Source organism: Hyperoodon ampullatus (assembly GCF_949752795.1).
Source record: "Hyperoodon ampullatus genome assembly, chromosome: 8".
NCBI classification, from domain to species: domain Eukaryota; kingdom Metazoa; phylum Chordata; class Mammalia; order Artiodactyla; family Ziphiidae; genus Hyperoodon; species Hyperoodon ampullatus.
Window position 1 is genome coordinate 71192882 of NC_136921.1, and position 23935 is coordinate 71216816.

The 23935-nt window shown below is 36.8% G+C and overlaps 1 protein-coding gene across 2 annotated transcripts in view; it reads left to right on the forward strand.

Moving 5' to 3' along the window:
* GALNT13 (polypeptide N-acetylgalactosaminyltransferase 13) overlaps positions 1-23935 on the forward strand; it is a gene marked incomplete at both ends in the record, with an annotated part of 492276 nt that overhangs the window by 461315 nt on the left and 7026 nt on the right. For both annotated transcript variants that reach the window (XM_079710390.1, XM_079710389.1), the window contains one exon: positions 11062-11196. In XM_079710390.1, coding sequence (XP_079566516.1) covers positions 11062-11196 — 135 coding nt within the window. The remainder of the gene's footprint in view (positions 1-11061; positions 11197-23935) is intronic.

Here is a 23935-nt window from a genome sequence, read left to right on the forward strand (position 1 = left end):
AATTAAAGCATATATCAGCAGTATGAGTTGGTTTAGTTATTAATATCTTTTAAAAGTTCTTTATTGGTATATTATGAATGCTTCTTCCCAAAAGCCTATGGCAGTGATGGGGGTGGAAACTGTATTGAACACTACTCCTATAGTAAACATTTGCAGGTGTTTTAACTATGTATATATAATCTGAGTCTCACAATAACCCTGAGAGGAAGGTATCATAATTAGGTTATACACTCATATACCCTACTACACTACACCATACTTGATCTGAGTCAGCTTTGGTGAAAAGTTAACATCAGAGGACCTGAGTGTCAAAATCCCTCTGTGACTCTTAGTCTGCTTGGACTGCTAGAACACAATACCATAGACTGGGTGGATTAAACAACAGACATTTATTTTCTCACAGTTCTTGAGGCTGGAAGTCTTAGCTGAGGGTGCCAGCATGGTCATGTTCTGGGGAGGGCCCTCTTTCTGGCTTGCACACAGCCACCTTCTTGCTGTTTCTTCACATGACAGAGAGCAAGCAAGCTCTGATCTCTTCTTCTGCTTATAAAGGCACTAATCCCATCACAGGGCCCCACCCTCATGACCTCATCTGAACCTAATTACTTCCCAAATACACCACCTCCAAATACCATCACACTGGGAATTATATCTCAACATATGAATTGGGGTGGTGGGGTGGTGGGGTGACATTCAGTCCATAGCACAGGTGTTATGAAGTCCCTTTTCCTTTCTGGCCCTCAATTTCTAATCTGTAAATTGATATGGTTGAACTAGATGTTCATCAGTTAATATTCTTTATCTCTATTGCTAGATAGGCAAGAGATAAGTCCAGATGATTTGTGAAACCTGCAGTCCAGTGATGGGAACACGAATTTAGAAAGCTTGAATTTAGGGGAAAAAAATTTAGAGAACAAATGTTTTTAGAAGATAGAACAATGTGAAAATTTTGAGCAACCTGCCAGTCACAAAAAAGTAATGACCTAAAGAAAAAAGAATCTATTAATCAGTAATTCATTGAACACCATATATGTATATACCCAGTAATATATGGGCACCAAGAGGAAATAAATATACACTTAAAACTCAAACTTCTTTTTGTGTATAAGGAAGTAGGGAAGATGCTGTTACATGACATAGAGTCCTTTCCATGAGCAACCCTAAGAGAATTTCATGCTGCACTGAGTATTGGAAGAGTTGTTTGCCTCCTCAGAAGCAGGTTTTTCTTTCCTTTTTTACTCCAAATACATGGTTCACCCAGAGACAATAATTTTATAATATTAATTATAAAATTAATAATATTCTATGGACAAGTATTTATACTGGCATCATACTTGGATTCTTTTTATTATATTACCATTTTTGTAAATGGGCACACAATCTCTACCCTCAATCTGAATGGGAATACAAAACAATTATTCTTGAAACAAAGAATATTTGTACTATTATACAGAAGGCATTCAGAGAAAAGGTCTGATAAGGACAGGAGTGGGTCTAAAATGCTTCACAAAGCTGTCAGGGAGCACAGAGAATGGAGTGTGTGCAAGGACAGCGAGGACACTAGCGTAAATGGAGTGGAAGGCCTGGACTAGGGAGAGTGGAAAATTAAGTTTTATAAGTAGTGGAGCTAAGATTTTAATAGAATGTAAATGTCAAGCAAGGAAATTTTTACTTGAGGGGACAAAAGGAGCAATAATCTTTCAGAGTGCAAAGGTTGCCAAAGGATAGCTTGTAACCTATTTCTAATACAACCTCATGAAAATACTTGCACATGCACTTTTGTTATTAAAAATGGCATGGTGAATGTGGCCAAAATGAAAAGGGCTTTTTATTCTTGTTATTTAGTACCCAAGTGTAATTTCACCACAAGCAGGGACAGACTATAGAACTTTTTGTCAGTTCATTTCTTTTATTCTATTATCAAAGGACTTGATCCAATACTGAGCAGGAAGCTACATGTGGTATGTACAGAAATGGTACCTTTCCATTAAAGGAAAAAAAGGCTTCATTGGGTTACCATGGAAACAGCCTACCGTCCATTCCAATTTCTAGTAAATAATCTTAGTCTTCTAATGAAAACCTACCAGATAGATATACTTCTACTCCATCTCTCTAGCTGCTAACTTTCTAAACAGATTTTGCCATGTTCTTTTTATTTAAAAGAAGTAAAATGTGCTTATTTGGCTGGGATATACAGAAATTGTTTGTTTTAAGAGGCACTTCCCCCCCACCCCGCCACCGCCCCAAGAAAACAGCAGCTAGCAAATTCAGAGGTGCACTGTATGGTCCCTGTAACACCAAAGAATGATCAAAGTGGTCTCCCTAGGTCACGGTGGCCAGGGTTCAATCCCCATCTTACACACTGATGAGACCAAGTGCTATTTCTAGGTGGTGGAAATCATTACGTTACAATGTGCTCACTAAAGAGAACTTCTCTTCCTTCAGTGGCCCAAACAAGTGGTCCATGAGCTAGATTTATTTTTTACTATGAGAATCTTAATGTGTTACATATAAATCTGATATAAAGACATGGCCCCCAGTTTTAGACTGAAGTTTTTAGGACATGTTAATATTGATCTCTGAGATCTCCTATACAGAAGAATTCCAAATAATTTATGTAGACAAGTCCCCCTCCAGAAGATGGAATTTATCTCTCCTCCCGCTTGTGTGTGGGCTGTGCTTACTGACTTGGCTTTCTAAGAGTAGAATATGGAAGGGTGTGGTGGTGACTTTGCAGTGGAGAAACATGGCAAATGCTGCCTTGGGTGAGTGATCAAGGTTCTACGCTGTGAGTCATGTTAATACCATACACCCTTGATAAAATGTGAGGAGAATGGCACTTCACTTTTGTGATCTTCCCCCCAAAAATCTATAACCCCAATCTAACCATGAGGTGAACATTAGACAAACCCAAACTGAGGTACACTCCACAAAATACCTAACTAGTGCTCCTCAAAACTGTCAGTCATCAAAAAAGAGTAAAGTCTGAGCATCTATCAGAGTTGGCTAAGGAGATACGACGACTACATGTAATGTGGATGGGATCCACATTTCCTGGATGGGATCCTGGAAAAATGAACATAGAACCATATGGGAAATTTAAGGAAAAACCTGTTAAATCTGAATAAAGTTTGGAGTTTAATTTTTAAAATATCCCAGAGGCAAAATGTTAACTGTGTGAAAAGAGCATGGGATTTGGGGCCTGACAGACCACAGATCAAAGACAGGTTCTCCCACTTGCAAACTGAGTGACCTGGAATTTATCTAACCATTTTGAAGGTCACATTCCTTATTTGAAAAAAAGAAATTATAATACTAACCCTGAAAAGTTACTGAAGAAATGTATAATTTATGATATATGCTATATCATATTTAATATACTAATATTTAAAATGATTGCTATCTTGCCAAGCACATGGCAGGTTATCCCAAAATGTTGGCTTTCTCTCCTTCCACCTGTTTCCAGCCCAACATCCAAAAGGCCAGAATCTCTGTCCCTTTGCCTGCTGGTTTTCTCTGCCAGAGGCTGCTTTGCTCACCTTGTCACACCTGGGGAATTAATCAACTCTACTCCCTGGAAGCACACCTCAAGCAAAAGCTGAGGGCAAGTGGTATAATTATCCCAGGTCCTTCACCCTTCCAGGGAACTGAATCTGAGGCTTGTTCCATCTGGTTGCCAGTTTCCCAACAGGATAAGGCTCCGGTTATCTATAGTGTAACTAATTTGTAATATACCCTTTATTGGCTGCTTTGCCTTCCCTGCACTCCTATTGGTCTTTCTTGGGATCATCTACATAATAGAAACTACTTGCACTTGAATCCCTGTTCAATGTCAGCTTCTGGAGGAAGCCAAACTAAATTGATCTTAGTTGGCAGCAATGATGAATGACATAAGTAGGACTTCTTTAAGCTTGAAACCTTCTAGAAAAGTTCAGTATTATTTGATTCAGTGCCAATGTCGTGCTAATAATATGGAGGTGAATTTTTTAAATTATGTCTAATTTAAACGAAAGGGTAGTTTACCTTTACAGATAAGATGCCGTTACAACAGATACACAATAAGAGTTTACTTTACTTCCCTTGCAATTTATATGTGTGAAGGCCAGTTCTTCAGATAAAAAACGTTTAAGGAATAATTCAGTGGGGGAAAACATAGGAAAGAATATCATCAAGAGAAAGCTAATTTGTTACAGAAAATCAATACAATGAGAACATCAAGAACAGAGTTCAAGCAGGTTGGAATAGTGGAGGAAACTCTTACAGAAATGTTGGCACTCACTTGGATGTCTGCATATCAAAGTTTCATGAATGGCCTATATGGTTTAGATAAAGCCTGAAAACATTTAACATTCTCAAAAGTATCAATGAATAAATAGATGGATGAACCACTGAATGAATAGATAAATGACAGAGACACAGCATGGGAGAAGGTGTTCTACATGGTGAGAATAATTTAGTTTTTGCATGCATCTCCTTTAACCTGATGGTCACTGTATTAGTTTCCTACTGTTGTATAACAAATTACTACCAATTAAGTGGCTTAAAACAACACAAAATTATTAACTCACAGTGCTATAGGTCAGAAATTCAGGCACAACGTGGCTGGGTTCTCTGCTCAGGGTCTCACAGGACTGAAATGCAGGTGTTGGTCAGAGCTGTGATCTTACTGGAGGCTCTAAGATTCCTGATTATTGGCAGATTTCAGTTCCTTGAAGTTGGAGGACTGAGGGCCCATCTTTCTCAGTCTGCAAAGACACAGTCTTATGTAATATAATGTAATCATGAAGTAACTTTCCTGTCATGGTCACAGTCTCACCAACATTCAAGGGCAGGGTGTTAAACAGGGCGTGTACACCAGGGGACAAGAATCTTGGGGCCATCTGAGAATTCTACCACAGTCACATAAAAAACAGTATCTGCCATTCAAGTATTATCTCTTGAGGTATCTTTTGGAAGGAATTCCTACTAGGCTTATATTTGCAATTTATATTCTTCAATATTACAATAGTAGAATATGAGTAAATATTTGGAAAATATTTGAGTATAGACTCCTGAACTGCAGACTTCCTTTAAAACCTTTCAAGGTAGAGTAAGTTATTAAACATACATAAACTTTAACACCAGTAGTTTAAAATGGGAGGATTTAACAATGAAGTAGAAAGAAAATAGAAACAACAGTCACATTTTATTATATTAGTGCATCCTGCTTATTACCTTATTCTCTTGCTCTGTTTTCCATAAAGTGTACTAAAGAACTCCAAAGAGAAATTGCTTTCATTGAAATTCAGCAAGTAATTACTGGACACATACTCTTCTCCTAGAACTGTTTCCAAAGGTGTTCAAAATATATCTCTAGCATTATTACTGGGGCAGCGAGGTTTAAAAAATAAAACAAAAAGATGAGACAAACTGTAATCAAATGTAGATTATATGCCTGGATTTTGCACAGATAATTACTGATACTGAGATGTCACTTGGGCTAAGTACTGTGTTTACAGTTTAGATGAATTACCTCATTCAACCTCTGAAATAGCCCAGAAAACAGGAGGCATCTTTATCCCTTTTCCCAGATAAGAAAGGTAAGATTTGGTCAAAGTCTCACAGTAATTCTTTCTGAAGTGTGGAGGAAGGTCTCAAACCCAGGTCGTGTCATTTTCCAAAGCCCATTGTGTTAGCACTGTTCTGCTCCAAAGATATGCACAGATGATATCATACCTACAATAAAGTGCAGATAAGCTATCAGGGTAAGAGTAGTTACAAAAACCCTACATGAAGAAAGTGACAAATGTACTAAGACTTTAAGGAGATGGTCTTTTCCTGGGCAAAGTGGAATGGATAGTCCTAATGATATGATCAGCACATACCAGGTCAGGGATGGAAGAATGAGGTGACTTGCTGAGCATAAACAGGGAACTACCAGAGTGTTACATACAGTTATATTGAAGTGAAAGGGGAAAGAGTTAAGCCTTCATAGGTGATACTGAGGACAGACTGGGAATACTGAACTTGAGATACACACTCACATCCTGTTTTTAACAAGTCTTTTAGAGCATTAAAAGTGTAAAAGACCATAGATACCATGTAGGCATGTAAGGTAAGAGTACACAGCTAGAAGCTACCTACATCTCCTTACCCTCTTCTATATAAACCACTGGGCTAACAGGCTATAAACAGAATCTGAAATCAATTAAGACAGAAAAATCTTTTGTCTGAGATCAAAAGTCTCTTTGCTTGGCATCTCCATTGATGAATTCAATTCCATCTATGCATTCTCCATGCTAATATCAGGATGGTGTGACATAGTAAGAGAGAAGGTGTTAAAAAATAAATCACTGCTAAATGTTGAATTTTTATTGCTAAACAATTTTCTTTGTTATTTCAATACAAATGTTCCTGGGCTATTTTTACAGAATGAGGGAAAAACTATTATGATGTTTATTTTCTTATAATTTGTCCTTCTGGATGGTTGTTAACAGATTTCTCAAACTGACTGTATTTCAAATACCTAAAGGGATTCCCAGAGGGCCCAAAGCGCCAAAATGGGTATGTAAAGGGCAGTATGGTCAAGTGAAGGAACAGTGACAATGAGCCTGGGGTCCAGAGAGACCTCTTTCGCTAAGAGGCTCTGGCAAATTGGGTGAACCCTGTAACTTTACTGACCTCAGTTTCTTCATCTAGAAAGTGAAGCAGCTGGCATAGAGTAACATATAGAGTCTCTTCAAACTGTGAACTTTTATAGTAAATATTGTCCTGAGGAACTCAACAGGAAAAGTATTTTATAAATTCAGAACTAAATCTACGGAAATCACAACCTGTATAATTAACAAAGCTGAATCAAATACACATATGAGCCTTTTAAATACACACATATTTTTTGGCAAAATATTTCTTTATCTAAGGATAAAAGAAGGAAGGAAACCTTATGTTGAGACAGAGCCAGCAGACGGCGTTTAGTCCCCAAGCCTCTTGCTGAAGGAGGCGTGGTCCAGGCCCCAGTAACATAGAACAGTGTCCTTGGTTTGCAACTTGGGCTGCTCTACAAGGTTTTGTGAATGGCTGCTATGCTGCTCGCAATTATTCAAAGGGGTAAAGATATAAGAGTATTTTTAAAGAAATAGCTATACATTAGGATTTTAAGCAAGATACAATTTTTAAAAGAATGTATTGACACATTCTTTCATTGTGTGAAGTAAAGTACTAATTTACTGTAGAATATTTTAGATAATTCTCACACAGTCTTTAAAAAATGTTTAAATGTTGTTTCAATTTTAGATATTTGAAGAATCATAAAATACCTCTGGACACACTTCCCAAAAAGAAAAATCCAGAACAAACTGTATGCCTGTGTGATATAATGAAAAAGTTTACCTTCTCTGAAAAAATATTAAGATTAAAAGGAATTGAGACTGGGCTTGGCTATCATCTTTCATATGTTGGGAGTTACTCCTAAACTCATTTGAGTGCATCAGTTCAGAGACAGAAATCAATCTAACCTCAATAAAGTATACATAAAAGCAAGTAAATCATCTAGTCATAGTAAAGAACCACTTTACAAAGATACATTTAAATGGAAAAATGATTATGAAGATGATTGCTCTGATGCTTTTGGAAAGCATAACTGGATGGTACAATTTTAGGCCCAGATATTGAGATACAATAGATTTGAAAAATTTGCAGTGACATTTGGAAAACTAATCCCATTACTTTTAAAGGCTTCCACCAGCATTAGGAATAAAAGGAAGTGTATTAGTTTCCTCAAACTGCTATAACAAACCATCACAAACTGGATGGCTTAAAACAAAAGAAATTTATTGACTCACAATTCTTGAGGCTGGATGTCTGAAATCAAGGTGCCAGAAAGGGCATATTCTTTCTGAAACCTGTAAGGGAGAATCATTCTTTGCTGCTTCTAACTTCTGGTGTTTGCCAGCAATCGCCATGACTTGTAGATGCATCAGTTAATTTTTTTTCAATTGCAAAGTCCAAAGAAAGAAAGTTTCATATATAGGGTCAGAGAGTATTCTACAGATATCTTTCTTAAATGTGATGTAAATTACGTATCTATTAATTGACCCAAAGATGAATCAAAATTAGAAATTGAGGAACAAAGAATGCTTTGTGGACTTCTCTCTAGAATTTTCAATAGTTAAAGTTTCCAAACTATCATTAGAGACCTGAGGAGAATTGATGCTCAGACCATGATTATACTCATTATGCAAAATTAATGGTGAATATGGATGCTTTGGTGTCTCCATTTACATTGCCATCTGTATACAACTAAAATAAAGCAATTTCAAAGTGGAAAATTATCCTTCACATTGAAATAATCCTATAATGGGCAAAAGAAATTTCTCTAGAAACTACCCTCTCTCACATCAAGGTTTACTACCAGATTCATTTATTTAATTAAATATGCTTGTAATTGTATTAAAAAAAATACTAACCATGTTCAGGAAGGATACAAATACTTATCTTAGACGGGTGTTTCCTTTATTCTTCTTTTGGTTATTCTTTTTCCATGAAAAGTATATACATTGAAAAGTATAAAAAGTATACACATATACATGATACTTCAAAGATAGGAAAATCTTTTCTGAATTCAATACATGTAATCTATATTTTATGTTGTTTAAATAAATGAACTTTATGCACTTCCAAGTTTTTATATTGTTAAGTAAAATGTATAACCTTTGTGAAAATTTTCATTTTAAGATGTTGGCTTAAGAGGGTACTTGGGTTCCATCACTGACTTTGCATCTCCCTCTTACCACTACTTAGTGATCTTCCTAGTCTTCCTAGAAGCCCTGAGTAGCAGTGCTACAGAGGCAACCATTTCAAGACTAACTTAGTCAGCTTACAGGCTAGGACTCAAGAGTTTATAAGTGATTTGTAGAGCTGACTTCCTCAGATTTCATCAGGTTGCTTTGGGAAGTGAAAAGACCTTGAAATGACCTTCCTCATCATACTCCCTCTTGATATTGCAAAGAAAAAACAAATACCCACAGAATACTGAAGCATGCTTATCATAACTAACAGAAGAAAACAACTTTATAATTATGTACTTAATAATCCTTACAAAACTTTAATAATCAATGTTATAAATAAATTATTCACACTAGGAACAAAATAAGAGATTATTATAGCATCAGTTTGAATTAGCTAATAATGAGTCTACTATCTACCTTGACATTTCTTGGATATTTTGAGAAGAATTATAGTCAAGCCCAGCCAAAACCACATGAGAAAGGTAAATATAGAGCCTGCCTTTAAGGAGATCTCTAAAGGTAATTCTACAACCTTCAGAAACCCACTGACAATATTTAATAAAGTTTATGTAATGTAAAGGAAACTGATGAAAAACATCATTGTCTCTAGACTTAGGGAATTGGTCATATGGTGGTGGCAACAAGGATTGCCCTTTACAGAGCTCCATAAAGTTTACAAACTTTATTTTATTGAACCTGTTGTGTAAGTTTTATAAGGCAAATATAGTTCAGAAAATACAATGCCACCAAATATTAAGAATTTAATAATTTAGTTAACATCCTCTAACACCATACAGAAAAATAAACTCAAAATGGATTAAAGACCTAAATGGGAAACTGGATACTATAAAAATCCTAGAGGAAACATAGGCAGAACACATAAATCGCAGCAATACCTTTTTGGATCCATCTCCTAGAGTAATCGAAATAAAAACAAAAATAAACAAATGGGATCTAATTAAACTTAAAAGCTTTTGTACAGCAAAGGAAGTCATAAACAAAAAGACAACCTACAGAATGGGAGAAAATATTTGCATACAATGTGACCTACAAGAGATCAATCTCTAAAGTATACAAATAGCTCATACAGCTCAATATCAAAAAAAGAAACAACCCAATCAAAAAATAGGCACATCTAAACAGACATTTCTCCAAAGAAGACATACAGATGGCCAAAAGGCACACGAAAAGATGTACAACATCGCCAATTATAAGACAAATGCAAATCAAAACTACAATGAGCTATCACCTCACGCCAGTCAGAATGACCATCACCAAAAACTCTACAAACAATAAATGCTGGAGAGGGTGTGGAGAAAAAGGAACCATCCTACACTGTTGGTGAAAATGTAAATTGGTATAGCCACTATGGAAAACAGTATGAAGTTCCTTAAAAAGCTAAAAATAGAACTTCCATATGATCTGCAATCCCACTCCTAGGCATATATCCAGAGAAAACTGTAACTCGAAAAGATACATGCACCCTAATCTTCACTGCAGCACTATTTACAATAGCCAAGATATGGAAGCATCCTAAATGTCCATCGACAGAGGAATAGATAAAGAAGATGTGGTATATAAATACAGTGGAATTTTATTCAGCTATAAAAAAGAATGAAATAATGCCTTTGCAGCAACATGGATGGACCTAGAGATTAACATACTAAGTGAAGTAAGTCAAAGAAAGACAAATATATGATATTGCTTATATGTTGAATCTAAAAAACAATACAAATGAACTTACTTACAAAACAGTAACAGACTCACAGACATAGAAAACAAACTTGTAGTTACCAAAGGGGAAAGGGGTAGGGATGCAAAGGCATAAATCAGGAGTTTGGGATTAACATATACACACTACTATGTATAAAATAGATAACCAACACAGACCTACTGTATAGCCCAGGGAATAATACTCAATATTTTGGAATAACCTATAAGGGGAAAGAATCTGAAAAAGAACACATATACATCACTTTGCTCTACACCTGAAACTAAACATTGTAAATCAACTATTACTTCAATTTAAAAAAGGAAAAAAAAATGTTAGAATTACAAAAATAATAATTATTTAGTTTGTTAAACTGAGTCTTCACAAAAAGCACATGACACTGTACATATTTTGTAGTTGAAGAAAAGGACGCAGAGAGATGAACTAGCTTTCTCAAGATCACACAGCAGAGATCATTTGAAAACACAAGTTTATCTGATATGAAAGCTTCCACAGATAAATCTGCTATACTGCAACTTTTTTTAAAGAAGATATTATTTTATTGGCTGACTCTTATATTTTCAGGTATTTTCTTATACTGCTGACAAAGAAATCAGAACCGATGACTTGTGCTTGGATGTGTCTAGACTCAATGGACCTGTAATCATGTTAAAATGCCACCACATGAGAGGAAATCAGTTATGGGAGTATGATGCTGAGGTATAGTATTTTCTTAATTTATTTCTTATTTAATGCTTAGACTCAGTTATGTATTTCAAATAAATTTAAATTCTAAGCTATTTTTTCTCTGCATTGAAAGAATTGTATTTTCAAGCATGCACGCTCATAGCTGAAAACATTAGGATGGTATATCATATAAATAGGTTTTTGCCAAACTAGGCCATTAGTATAAAATATACATAAGGAAAATAAAGTCATTTTTATGTGCTTAAACTTTGTTATCACCATGTACATGCTCAACATAAATTAGGTAATGGGCAGGCCATGCCTATCTGAGAGGTGTGTGTGTCCTGTATGAAAATGTGCATACAGGACAATATCACTAATATTCTCATATTTTCAAGTTTTAAATTTTACATGGTTGTAATCTGTGATATTTATGCTTCTCAACTTAAAGGAAAAAAGAAAATAGCCATAAGAATTAGCATGAATTAGTGTTCTTTACATTAGTAAACACTTTGCAGAATTCAATGAATTAATTAGATACATAATCAGCTAAGGAGTATCTTCACAATATAGCACATTTTTCTGATAGAAGAGAGGGATAGAAAACAATGAAATTACTGTCGGGAATTTATAGCCAGGCAGTGTGTAAAAACCAGATCAACCATCAGATGGAGCTAATAAAAAAAGAAATATTTTCCTCTGCATAAGGAAGGTGCATTGAAACAGCTGCATTTCTTTCCATTCTCTTAGCTTAGCAAAATGAATTGGTCATCTTTGCTACATTTTCCACATCATTAAATGGTCGGTGACTTATTCAAAGATAAGTAAACTTTATTCTTACAAGATAAATAATATAATAGAGATAAAAGAATTTCACAGATGCAGTGTTCTATGCAAACCTATAATACTCTGCAAGAGTAACATTTTAAAAACCAACCTTCAGAGTTGTTGGTATTACTGATAGTTTAACAAGATCTTTTAAATGCTTTTTGAATGTCAATTTAATTTGCAAGATGTAGTTTCTTAAGTGGTATATCAAGAAAACACTGAATTCTAATGTGATCTGAAACTAGTTATGTAGAGTTAAAATTGGGCCCTAAAATTTATACAAAATTACCAAGCTCCTTAGACAACAAATATTTTTCTTCTGGGACATTATTAAAGACAAACACCCTGAATCCTTCCTATATTGATTGCACCAGTGTGTTCTATTCAGACTCTTGCCTTCCTAATACGTTGTTCATCTTCTCTGTCTAACCACCAAGTTTTCTCTTCAACTGTTATCATCCATCACCATCCTTTATGTTAAGACTGGGGATGGATGCTGTTTCCTCCAATAATATGTGTAGGTAATCCTGGACCCTGAGCTCCCTACCTCTTCAATGAGGAAAAGTACAGATAAATGTACAAATAAAGGAGAAACAATGCAAGTTTTAAAACAAAAACTTTTGTTGTTGTTGCTCTTTAGTTTTCACTAGGAAACAAGGACTTTACTGGGCTTGTGCTAAAAAACAAAGAAATCTAGCATATATTAAAAGGAAAGGGAAATGAGTATACCTATTTTTTATAAGATAAAGCAGAATTTCAGAATACCACATCTAATCTTTAAACTTTTCTATAATTTTTGAGTGACAACGGTTTCTATAGTCATAATTCAAATTCCTGCCTATTTGAAATAACTATTTTTGGTAATTCTGTATATTTGTTTATATTTTTATCAGCCAGTAGCAAGATTACTGAATATTAGGGGATTTTGAAAGAAAAGTGAAAAAAATTAGCTAGCTTCAGCTAAGATATAGTTTTTTGTAAATTTACTATTTTGGATAACTAGTAGTTATTCTGTTGCAGTATTTTAGAGCACTGTTATGTTCTGTGGCATGTAAACTTTATTTCTAAAACACACACGATAAAGCTGATGTCATAAATGTTGAGAAATGTTTATTTTTATAAAATAATCCAATCATCTTAATAATTATATAAGTTTAATTTACTTTCTTATATGCTTAGGTTTTCAGTATTAAATTATGATGTTCAACTTGTCTAAATTTAAAATTTTAAATCATAATGTAGATTTTTTTGCCAAATTAAAAAATGTAGAAATCATAATGTAGAGAAGACACATGAGAATAGATTATAAAAATAACGCACTGCCTTTCTGGACATTTCAACTTTGAAAGAAAACACTGATTTTATTTGTGAAGAAGTCAGCAGAAAGACATGATTTTTTTAATGAAATTGAAATACAATATTTATTTTTTATAATTACCTTTTCTTTAAGTTTTAGGTTTATGATCACTTTAAGTCTACAAAATAGTCTCAACAACTGCTACCCAAAGTGTAATTCTAGGACTAGTGCCATCACCTGGGAACTTGTTGGAAATAAGAAATCTGAGACCACCCTAGACACACTAAGTCAGAGTCTGTATTTTAGCAAAATCCCCAGGTCATTTACGTACATGTTAAGAGTTTAGGAAGGACAAGTCTAGACAGTGGCCGAACATCTGCTTATTTAGTCTTTTTATATGCACTACTGAAAAATATTGCAAAGTTAGGAAAAAGCATAAATATGTTTTAGAAAATGAGAAGGCTTCCAGGAGACAGAGAGGAGGGAAATGGAGCATAAGGGTGAGAGGTGCTGAGATGAGAAAGGGGAGTAATTGCCAAGCAGCTCTAGTTTCATATTACAACCAGTGGAAAGTAGAAATAGCACTTGCTATTTCTTTAATTCTTTATCTACGTCTATCAAGGGCAAATTAATTATTCTTTGAGAAACCTCTGAGGTGGCACACTTTCAAAGCAGAATAAGGAGTTTACAGAATTACAGAGCTGAAATTTACCTTTCAATTCTCTCCTTTTAGCCTTTATTAGGAGGAAGCTAAAGTACAAAGATTACACCACCCATGGCTGAGGCAGGATTTAGGTTCTAATAAAGTAACCAAAGAAAGCTAGTTATCAATACAATTGTGAATCTCACAGTGTGAACAACTGAAACATTCCACACCTTATCTCACGTAGTCCTTTCAATCTTAAAAAAGCAAGTCATAAATGGGAGAATTGTTCAAATATCCAGAGAAAAATTGAAACAGCATTGGTACAGGAAGGGGGACCCCTTCCAGGGCCCGAGGGTGGGCTCTCGTCTAACACTCGGAAATGAATTGTCTGAGGAGACACACATGCTGACAAAGCAAGAGACTTCACTGAGAAGGGGCACCTGGGTGGAGAGCAGGAGGGTTAGGGAACCCAGGAGGACTGCTCTACCATGTGGCTCGCAGTCTCGGGTTTTATAGTGATAGGATTCGTTTCTGGGTTGTCTCTGGCCAATCATTCTGACTCAGGGTCCTTCCTGGTGGCAAGTGAATTGCTCAGCCAAGATGGATTACAGCAAGAAGGACTCTGGGAGGACATATGGACTGGTGTCTCCTGTCTCCTTTTGACCTTTCCCGAATTCTTCCGGTTGGTGGTAGCTTGTTACTTCTATGTTCCTTACCAGGACCTCCTATTGTTAAGATAACTCACATAAGTGGTTACTATTGGGCCTGGCCAGGGTGGGTGGTTTCAGTCAGTGGTTCCCCTAATAACTCCCCCGGAGAGACTTCATACGCAAGATACTTCTTGGGAATTGGGGTAGAGGTCTCTTTCTTCTGTAACTACTTCCTGCTGAGAATGGGCATAGTCCTGCCTAGTAGAGTAGAAGTCTCTCTCCACCTGATCTGAATCAAGGTATTCTGTGCCCAAAACCAGCATTCACCCTCATGGTAACAACAATTTAGCCTGAAACTCTTGGAGCCTGTTGGAGATGAAACAGACAGGGGCCAAACAGGAGGTCTAACAGGATGGTCATCACCAGGCCTAGAAGAGGAAGGCAAAATCTGGGGTGAGAGCTGCAGGGTGTGTGACTTCCTTCTGATTGGTTGGTGGTGAGGTAACAGTGTGGTGGCTCCAGGAACCTTGTGCCCAGCCTGAAATTACCATCCTCTACCTGGGTGGGGGCCTTAGTTCCGGCAGAAGAACTCTAAGATGTTGTTATGCACACTCCTTAGGAGGAACCAGGACCCTGCCCCAAGGCTGTACCACCGTTTGACTGCTCCTCCCCTGTTTTTGCATCCCCTCCCTTCCCTGATTAACAACTGTTTGAATCTGCCCTTTGGAGCTCAGGGAAGGTCTGGGAGGCTGAATGAAGTCTGTATCCTATAAACAAGAAACAGGGGACACAGAAAGGATTTGTATTCCACAGCCCCACGCCCCACAGAGTCCTATCAGTTTTAATTCAGGAAATTGGGTGATGACAGCTCTGGCCACTTCCTGCTAAAATGGGGCATAGTCCTGCCTCAATTTGGAAAACAGACACTGAATTGGAAATATTTCTGAGTTCCAAGTCCTGGATCTGAGTCTTGTATGATTAAAATCTCAGTCCCTTGATCTGCCATTTTAGTGTAACAGACCAAATTAGAAGTAGTTGGAAGAGTGACAACTGGAATCTTAATAGGCAAAATAAATCTCATTTCTTTTCAGGAGAATAAGCCTGAAACCCAGTCTGGACCAGGCACTTTGGAGAGACTTGTAGCCACATAGCCAGTTGTCTAGTTTTATCTAAGTAGGTTTTAACTTTTAATGTGGTGTTAACACATAGATAACAGGTGCTACTGGTCACCATATATGTCTCTTTTTTTGTTGTTAATGTATGATCTAAAGCAATTCCATTGTCTAAAATGTAACAGTTACAAGAGGAGACCTTTAAAAAGTAAGGTTGCAGCTACCAGCTGCCAGCAGACATTGTTTTGAGAATGGCTGGTAGCATCCAATTCTGACACAGCTCAGAAAACTCAAGTTCTTAGCAATACAAGGACTTGTCTGAAATCACACCCATAGTGTCACCTAGTTATTTCATTGGATATCTGAACCACAGCTACTCCATTTTGACTTTTAATTGTAATACTATCCTTAATAAAGCAGATGTCACCATTAATGATGTTAATATTTCTCTAGATATGGTGAGATATAAGAATTTGGGCTCATAAAATCTCCTGAAAGTATTTAGCTATCTAAAGGCCTGTTCTGCCAGTTTTCCTCAGAGCACAGAGTGCCTCATTCCTGATCTCCACCCTGAATTCCTTTCAGGGGGTGTTGAAGGTCAGTGGCCACAGTGGCCATTGACTTAATCCTTGCAGAAGCAGATGGCAAGTGCCAGTTTCCAGTCAGCAGGGCCCCTTCATGGTCATAAATTTGGTAAATTCGACCATGGTTTCGGGGGGGCATTTCATGACCATTTCATCCCACAGTGCTGAGAATGCTCATTCCCAGGTCTGGAGAAGATTTCGCTGATAGGCCACTCAGTGTGCTATTACTGGACTAGGTCTTATTAACAGTGCCAAAAATCTCTGGACCACCTGTCTTACTAGCCTCTTACAATCCAGAAAAATATTCCCTCTTGTTGCTTCATCCCATATCTAGAGTTGCGCTATTACAATCACTGATCTCATATGGAACTACATATCATTTTATCAGAGGCTCAGTCACACATTTGGTAATACAAGAAACAACAATGTTGTAAAACAGGCAATATAAAAAACAATATAGCTAGCAGATTAGTGAGGTCATAAGTAGGAATATAAGTCAAGAACTTCCATTAGGTGAAGCCCAGTATATCACAGGTCATCTGACTTAGTCTGTTCTGTACCAATCCCTATCTTTAAGGGAAATTATATATTGGCATTGTCCATAAGGCACCCAGTGCAGTTTCCTAGTGTTACTAGACTGATTATCCTTAGAATGATTTATTTGTTCCCAACAGAGAGGAGCTTTTTACCTTAAATTACCGTAGCCTGGTGTTATCTACGTAAATCCATCCCATAATTGTGGGAGATTTTATTCCTTGGCTGAAACTTTGCTTGTTGCTCTGATTGAGCTTGAGTAATAGAAGAAAACTCGTATTTATGGCCAGGGTCAGAGCAGGCATTATTGACCAGGTGAGGGGATTCCATCTAGTAATATCAATAGTAACCTGAACATGACTGTAATTTTTTTTTGAAAGTAAATTTCCTCACAGCTAACCAATTAGAGCTCTGGAGTGGAGAAATCCACCAAGGTAACCCAGAAGTACTAGACACAGGTTAACTGGCCACAAGCCCAACAACTGGATTGATTTTTAAAACTAGCATAGGATCATGCCTATGATAGAAAGGCATCTGATTCATATGCAAATGTCCAAGAATCAAGAAAACATTATAAATGATCATACGAGTCAGGTCTTCATCCAAAGATAGATTACTGAGATAAGCTTCAGAAACAAACTTAGAGGGTCCTTCAATTAAACTTTACATTAATATACATAACAGCAAGGAACTATCTGGGAGGTGAGTCTTAGTAAATACAGACCGCCATTAACAAAACTGGAATTTAATATTCACTGAAACATAATCTTTTTCTCTCTAAAATTACCCTCATTTTTACCAAATATAACCAAATTAAGACTAGTCTGTTTGCAAAATAAGTCTGGTCTCAATGAACTTGGCCTGATGATTTATATAACTATAATTGATCATATGGGTTTTTTGCTTGCTGAAACTTTTATAAGGAGTCTTGGACTGAACTTTTAAAAGTCCTCTCAGGGCTAGGAAAGTCACGCCAAGGGCTTATCACAGATTTTGCCTAACAGATCTAGGTGAATGCCTTCCTTTTCAAGGTCCCCAAATACCTTGAGATTTCTGTACCTGTTACTGAGGTAGCCTTCCTAATTTATCTGATAAAGCTGCTGGGAACCTAAGGGCTTTCACTCTTGAAGGAGCAGATAGAGAGAAAAGATAAATGTTTCAATTCTGCTTACAAAGGTATAATTTACCAAATTACTGTAAGTCATAATTACTGTAAGGGGAAGGTTTTCCTTACACCTGGAAAACACAGGTTTAAACCAGTAATTTTTCAGATAGAAAACATGAAAATTACAACCATATTCACCAGTTCACTCAGTCCTGTGTAACTAATCCTTTTTGTTAACAGCTTTACGAAGCCATCAGGTTTCCCATTAGAATTCTTCAATTTCTTACCGAGTTCAGCATTATGATCTGAAAGTCAGAAACTTGTATTTATCCAAAAGTCCTTTCTATAAATCTTCTTGAAGAGGAAGCATTTTTGCAAAGGCATCAGAATGAAAATATGTCTGTCTATAATGACAAAAGACTTCAGGAGGTACGTTTAAATCTGTTTACAATGCAACTGACAAAGTAACTTGGTTACTGCTGTGACATACACTTTCAGATAATAACTAGAATTATCACTGATAACATTTTACCAGGACATATCAGATTTTCAGGAATTCCATATAATCTCTATATCTATATTAGTAACATGTACCACACAATATAACCTAAGAAGATTAAGTTCCCATGTAATTTAACGTACCAAATGAACCTAATTAGTTTACATCTCTCTTTGGGATGTTTCAGGGCCCTTTGAAGCATCCCAAAGTTAGCTAGAGGTCAAAAGGACTTCATTAGAATTTGATTTAGGAACTTTTGTCAAAAAAATTCAAAAGGGTTTAGAACAGTCAGATAATATCATAGGTCACTGTGAAACAATAATTATTCACTTAGCCAAAGTAACAATAAAAGATTTCAAAAGCAAATACAGAACAGATCACTCAAAAGGTAAAGAAATTTAAAATCTTTTATCAAAGGCAGTTCAACATTTTAAGAAAACTTGTCCTCTTAACAGAGAGAAAAGCCAAATTCAAGTTTTGCACCAGCTTACTTTTAAAATTCATTTACTCAATCAAATTTATTTCAAACTCAGTCAGTCCTGACCATGCACAAAATTCTTTTCTTGGGGTCCACTTTCCACAAAACTTTTTATCACTTTCTGTATCCATCACTTTATTTTTCCATTCAGAAACAGCCACCTGTAAGTCAGACCTACTTCCTTTTCCCTTAATAAAATGCAATTCCATGCCTCATACCTTTTTTTACTGAAAACACACATCCTACTTTCTTTAAGCAACCATGGACTGTCCTTTATATCAGCACTCTGTAGACTGGTAAACATAAACCCAAATAATTTCTTGGAAAATGTGCTTTCTTATAGAAAATATCTCAGTGTGGCACCAAACATATTTATTAACAGTCCTAAATACCTCCTGTTTCTCTGCAAAAGGAAGCCAATGTTCAGTAATTAATGTTTCAGTATCTTATTTGGGAATGACCTAGCTATTCAATAACCTTCCATCACTTAATTTAGCACAACTCTAGAATTTCAAGTTACCAGAATCTGGAGAGACTATTTCAGACAGACATTCCTAAAGCATAATTATTCTTAATAGAGTTTATCTAAAAGCTCTTATCTCATTTACATTTTCTTTCCTTAAAAGTTTCTTTACATTGGGTTTTGTTTTGTTTTGTTTTTTGCTGACAAATTTGTAACAGATTTGTAACAAGATTTTATTTAGCTTATATTAAACCTAGGTGCAATAAAAGTATTACACTTAATGTTGATAACTCTAAAGACATGTCTATATCAATTAGATTGACAAACTTATACATTAATACCAGATATTAATTTAATACTGAATATTTCCCAGTTCACGTGAACCCGAAATTCATTTACTTTTCTTTAAGTCAGTTAACAGAGCTCATTTACAAATTAATATCCAAAGACAAAGACACATACTGAGACATACAAATATCCAGACAGACACAATGAAAGATTTAGCTTCATTTTCTAAACTTAATCATAAATCAGGTACCACAATATAAAATTCACTAGTTTATAAATAACAGTTGGAATAAGTAAAATTTTTAAAGGCTTCTTCCCATTTTCCTCTCAGTTGCAGAAGTTAGAGATGGTCTAGATAAGAGTTCCTGAGAGCCCTGGTCTCAAGGCACAGGGAGAGAAAAATCATGTTCTCCTAGTAGGACTTGTTCTCTTAGGGTCAAAATTCTGAAAACACGTTTGATCAAGCTTGCTTTTAACTAACTGTATATGCAAAAAGAACCAGTTTTCAGGAGTTTTACCTAAACCAACTTTCTCTGGAGTCTAAACAATATGGTGGCCACACATATTCCCATTTCACAAGGCAAAATGGCCATCATAAATCACAACACAGAACACAAAGTATAAAACACACACAGGCCCGGCCATCCTAATCACACACTTGCTTAAGTACAAGATTGCAGTCTCTCAGAAAACCTCCTATAGAGACACAGAACTTCAGATCCAAGTACTAACAGAGTAAATGGAAATATCTCAGGTCTTCAAAAATCTCAAAGGAAGGAAAGGAGGCCAGGTTGAAGGAAGAGGGGAAGGAAGGGGGACAAAAGGGGTGGCCTTATGGATGTCTCCTGCCACCTGCAGACACCCAGGTGTCATGGGACCTTTCCCTGGGCTTCTGGAAGGGAGGATGGGAACTCAACCCTACCAGAAACAAGAGACCAGACCAGAACCAGAATTCGAGTTCTCTGCCCACCAGAGGTGATCAGGCTCTGACCCTCAGTTCAGGCTGAGGCCCTTCAAGCAGACTCCTACGTACAGGATCAGGACAGAAGAAAAAAGGGTAGGATAGGAGGGGTTGAAAAGAGGAAAGAGAGGGAAGGGGAAAGAGGTCAATACAATCTCTTGTTCCTTACCCAGTTGGGGCACTCTGGCCAGTCATCCGCGTCAGGAGACCAGGGAAAAAAGGGTCCCGGTTGCGGCCACTGGGTCTGGTCCGTCGGCAGGTGAGCTGTTCCCCGCGTACCTTGAGTGGTCAGGATGTCAGTCATAGCAAAGAAGAGGTCCCTCCAAAGTCGCCATTTGTTGCAGGAAGGGGGACCCCTTCCAGGGCCCGAGAGTGGGCTCTCGTCTAACACTCGGAAATGAATTGTCCGAGGAGACACATGTGCTGACAAAGCAAGAGACTTTATTGAGAAGGGGCACCTGGGTGGAGAGCAGGAGGGTAAGGGAACCCAGGACTGCTCTGCCATGTGGCTCACAGTCTCAGATTTTACAGTGATGGGATTAGTTTCTGGTTGTCTCTGGCCAATCATTCTGACTCAGGGTTCTTCCTGGTGGTATGCGCATCACTCAGCCAAGATGGATTCCAGTGAGAAGGATTCTGGGAGGACATATGGACTGGCATCTCCTGTCTCCATTTGGCCTTTCCTGAATTCTTCCGGTTGGTGGTGGCTTGTTAGTTCCATGTTCCTTATCAGGACCTCCTGTTGTTAAGATAACTCATGCAAGTAGTTACTATCTGGCCTGGCCAGGGTGCAGTTTCAGTCAGTGGTTCCCCTAACGGTATCATAAAGCCTCAAAACATGGAGTCTATCCAGCTGCTTTGGTTTGTTTACTTAAGTGAGTGGGGGGGGGGAAGAGAAGGAATAAAGTTTACTGAATGTCTTTAATTCTATCTGTTTTCTCGTGCAATTCTTACAACAGTTCTGTAAAATATTATTATTTGTATTTTTCACATCAATCAAGTAGAGATTAGTGTGTTTAAATTCCTTGTCTAGATCTGCACAGCCCAGGTTTCTGGCACTAACTCTAGCAATCTTTCCACTACACTACCTTGCTTCCTGAGGTCATTGAAAAACTAAATATAATTGGATGCTTTCAAATGATGATTGATGATCTTTAGACAGGCGGGACCTGGGACCCTTTGCTGCAGTGCTGCAATGCTTGCACCTGGACAAATGTCTCCTCAAGCTACAAATTACAAAGAAACTAAAAGGGACTAAAAATAACTGTGTGCATGCGCAGCTGGGGCAAATTATGGACAAAAAAAATACAAAAAGACCAAAAAACCCAACTGCCACTTCTAAAGAGCCAGGAGCAAAGACAGGGTACTGCCCATGCCCCCTGCACACACCAGCTCGCGCCCCCCCGACCTTGGAAAGGCCACAGGAGTGAAGTTTCCCTTGCTCGCTCCCCCACGGTGGAGGGTGGGGGGGTGCAAGCTTGTTCCTTATATGGGGTGAGGGTAGGGGTGTGTTCAGGGGTCAGGCCAGAGGGGTGGCTTAGGTGTTTTTCCCACCCCTTTGGTGGTGTTGTGCACAGGGGGCATGCACAGTACCCTGCTTTTGCTCCCAGCTCTTCAGAAGTGGCAGTTGGGTTTTTTTTTTGGTCTTTCTGTATCTTTTTGTCCATAATTTGCCCCACCTGTGCATGCACACAGTTATTTTTAGTCCTATATAGTTTCTTTGTAATTTGTAGCTCAGATGTTTGTCCAGGTGCAAGCATTGCAGCACTGCAGCACAGGGTCCCAGGTCCCAGCCTATCTCAATTTGATAAGATAAATGTACAGTAATACAAATGAAAGAAATGGTTAAATATTATCAATTATTTGTGGTACCAAACTGTATTCACACAGAATTTCTCCTTTCCTTAATAACTGGAAAGATGTACTGCAATAAATTTTGTCTACTTAGATAAACAGGCAGTCATAAAACTACTTTGTCAGTATGGTCTGATTGCTTATGAATTTTAGCCACACGTATTCATAATATAATTAATTAATATCTAATTGTTTCACCTTTCATTTGAATGAAACTAAGAACTTGTTGGTAATAAATACATGTCTTTGGCCAATTCTGATTTGAAATATGGAGTTTCCCACTTTCCTAACTAAATATTTCTTAAACAACACAACCATACATTTAATTCAGTATCACTTTATACCTGTTCATTTTGGGGGCAACCTGAGCATCATTAGCAAAACTGGAAAATCCCCACCCGGTCTAGAATCTCTTGAAAAAATTACTTGAACACTTTGGTGCTGTGAAAGTGCATTGCCACAAAGTTAAAACAAAAGGGAAAAAAAACCTATATTTCATTTCACTGAAATATTTTAAAGATTACTGTTATAAAGGTCTGTCATCCATCCGTTCTTTTTTATTCAAGTTGTCTTATATTATTCTATTTCATTGCAATTGGGTTCAATCCATTTGAAATCTGTATTTTCCTGCAATAAGTGCACATAATCACATTTCTTTTTGAACATTCAGGCGGCTACATACAGTGTGAGAATCTAATTTTAGAACAGAACACTTATGCTCAACAAACACTATGCAACAAAGAAAAAAGCAAAATATGATGCTAAAAATAAGTCTTGTTTTTCATGTGACTGAGCAAGTTGACTGAGAAAATGCTTGTTATGAATTTGATATCCATCTGTGTCAAATGTTTCTCAGAGACACAATATCAGGAATTTTTTTTCAGTAGGTAAAATATATGGGATTGATATTTACTGAAATCACAGAAGCTTATATTTAGATTTTACTTAATACTTCCTCTTTTATTTACCTTTATTAGAAAGCAGGTAAATGGGAATATAATTTCAAGGTAAGTTATCTATAATTGCCAACCCAGCCATTTCCCTGAGTAGGATTCCTAATAAAAATAGTTGCTTGATTTACCTTTTGAAGGCTGTGTATATCAGACAAGTATTATATTTCCATAGTCCCGCTGACCCAGAGCTGTGATTTCTTATGTAGAAACAATTAGTAAATAGGAATTTCAGTAGTTTAGTATTACGCTTTTAGTTCTTGTTTGTTAAATACCTACATTGGTACACTTACTTTTTTTAATACTCATATTCTATCCTAACAAGTGCACAGATCACCTTGTCAGGAGATCATACTTAAAACTTAAATAAGAACTTTATTATATTAAAATAATTGTTATTCTGTACTTGATCAATAGGAGAAATCCTACGGTTTTTGCTATTAAATTACCTATAACAGTCCAAATTCATTCTTTATCATTATATATAATAAAATTGACCAAGTTTCATTTTCAACGTTTCGTA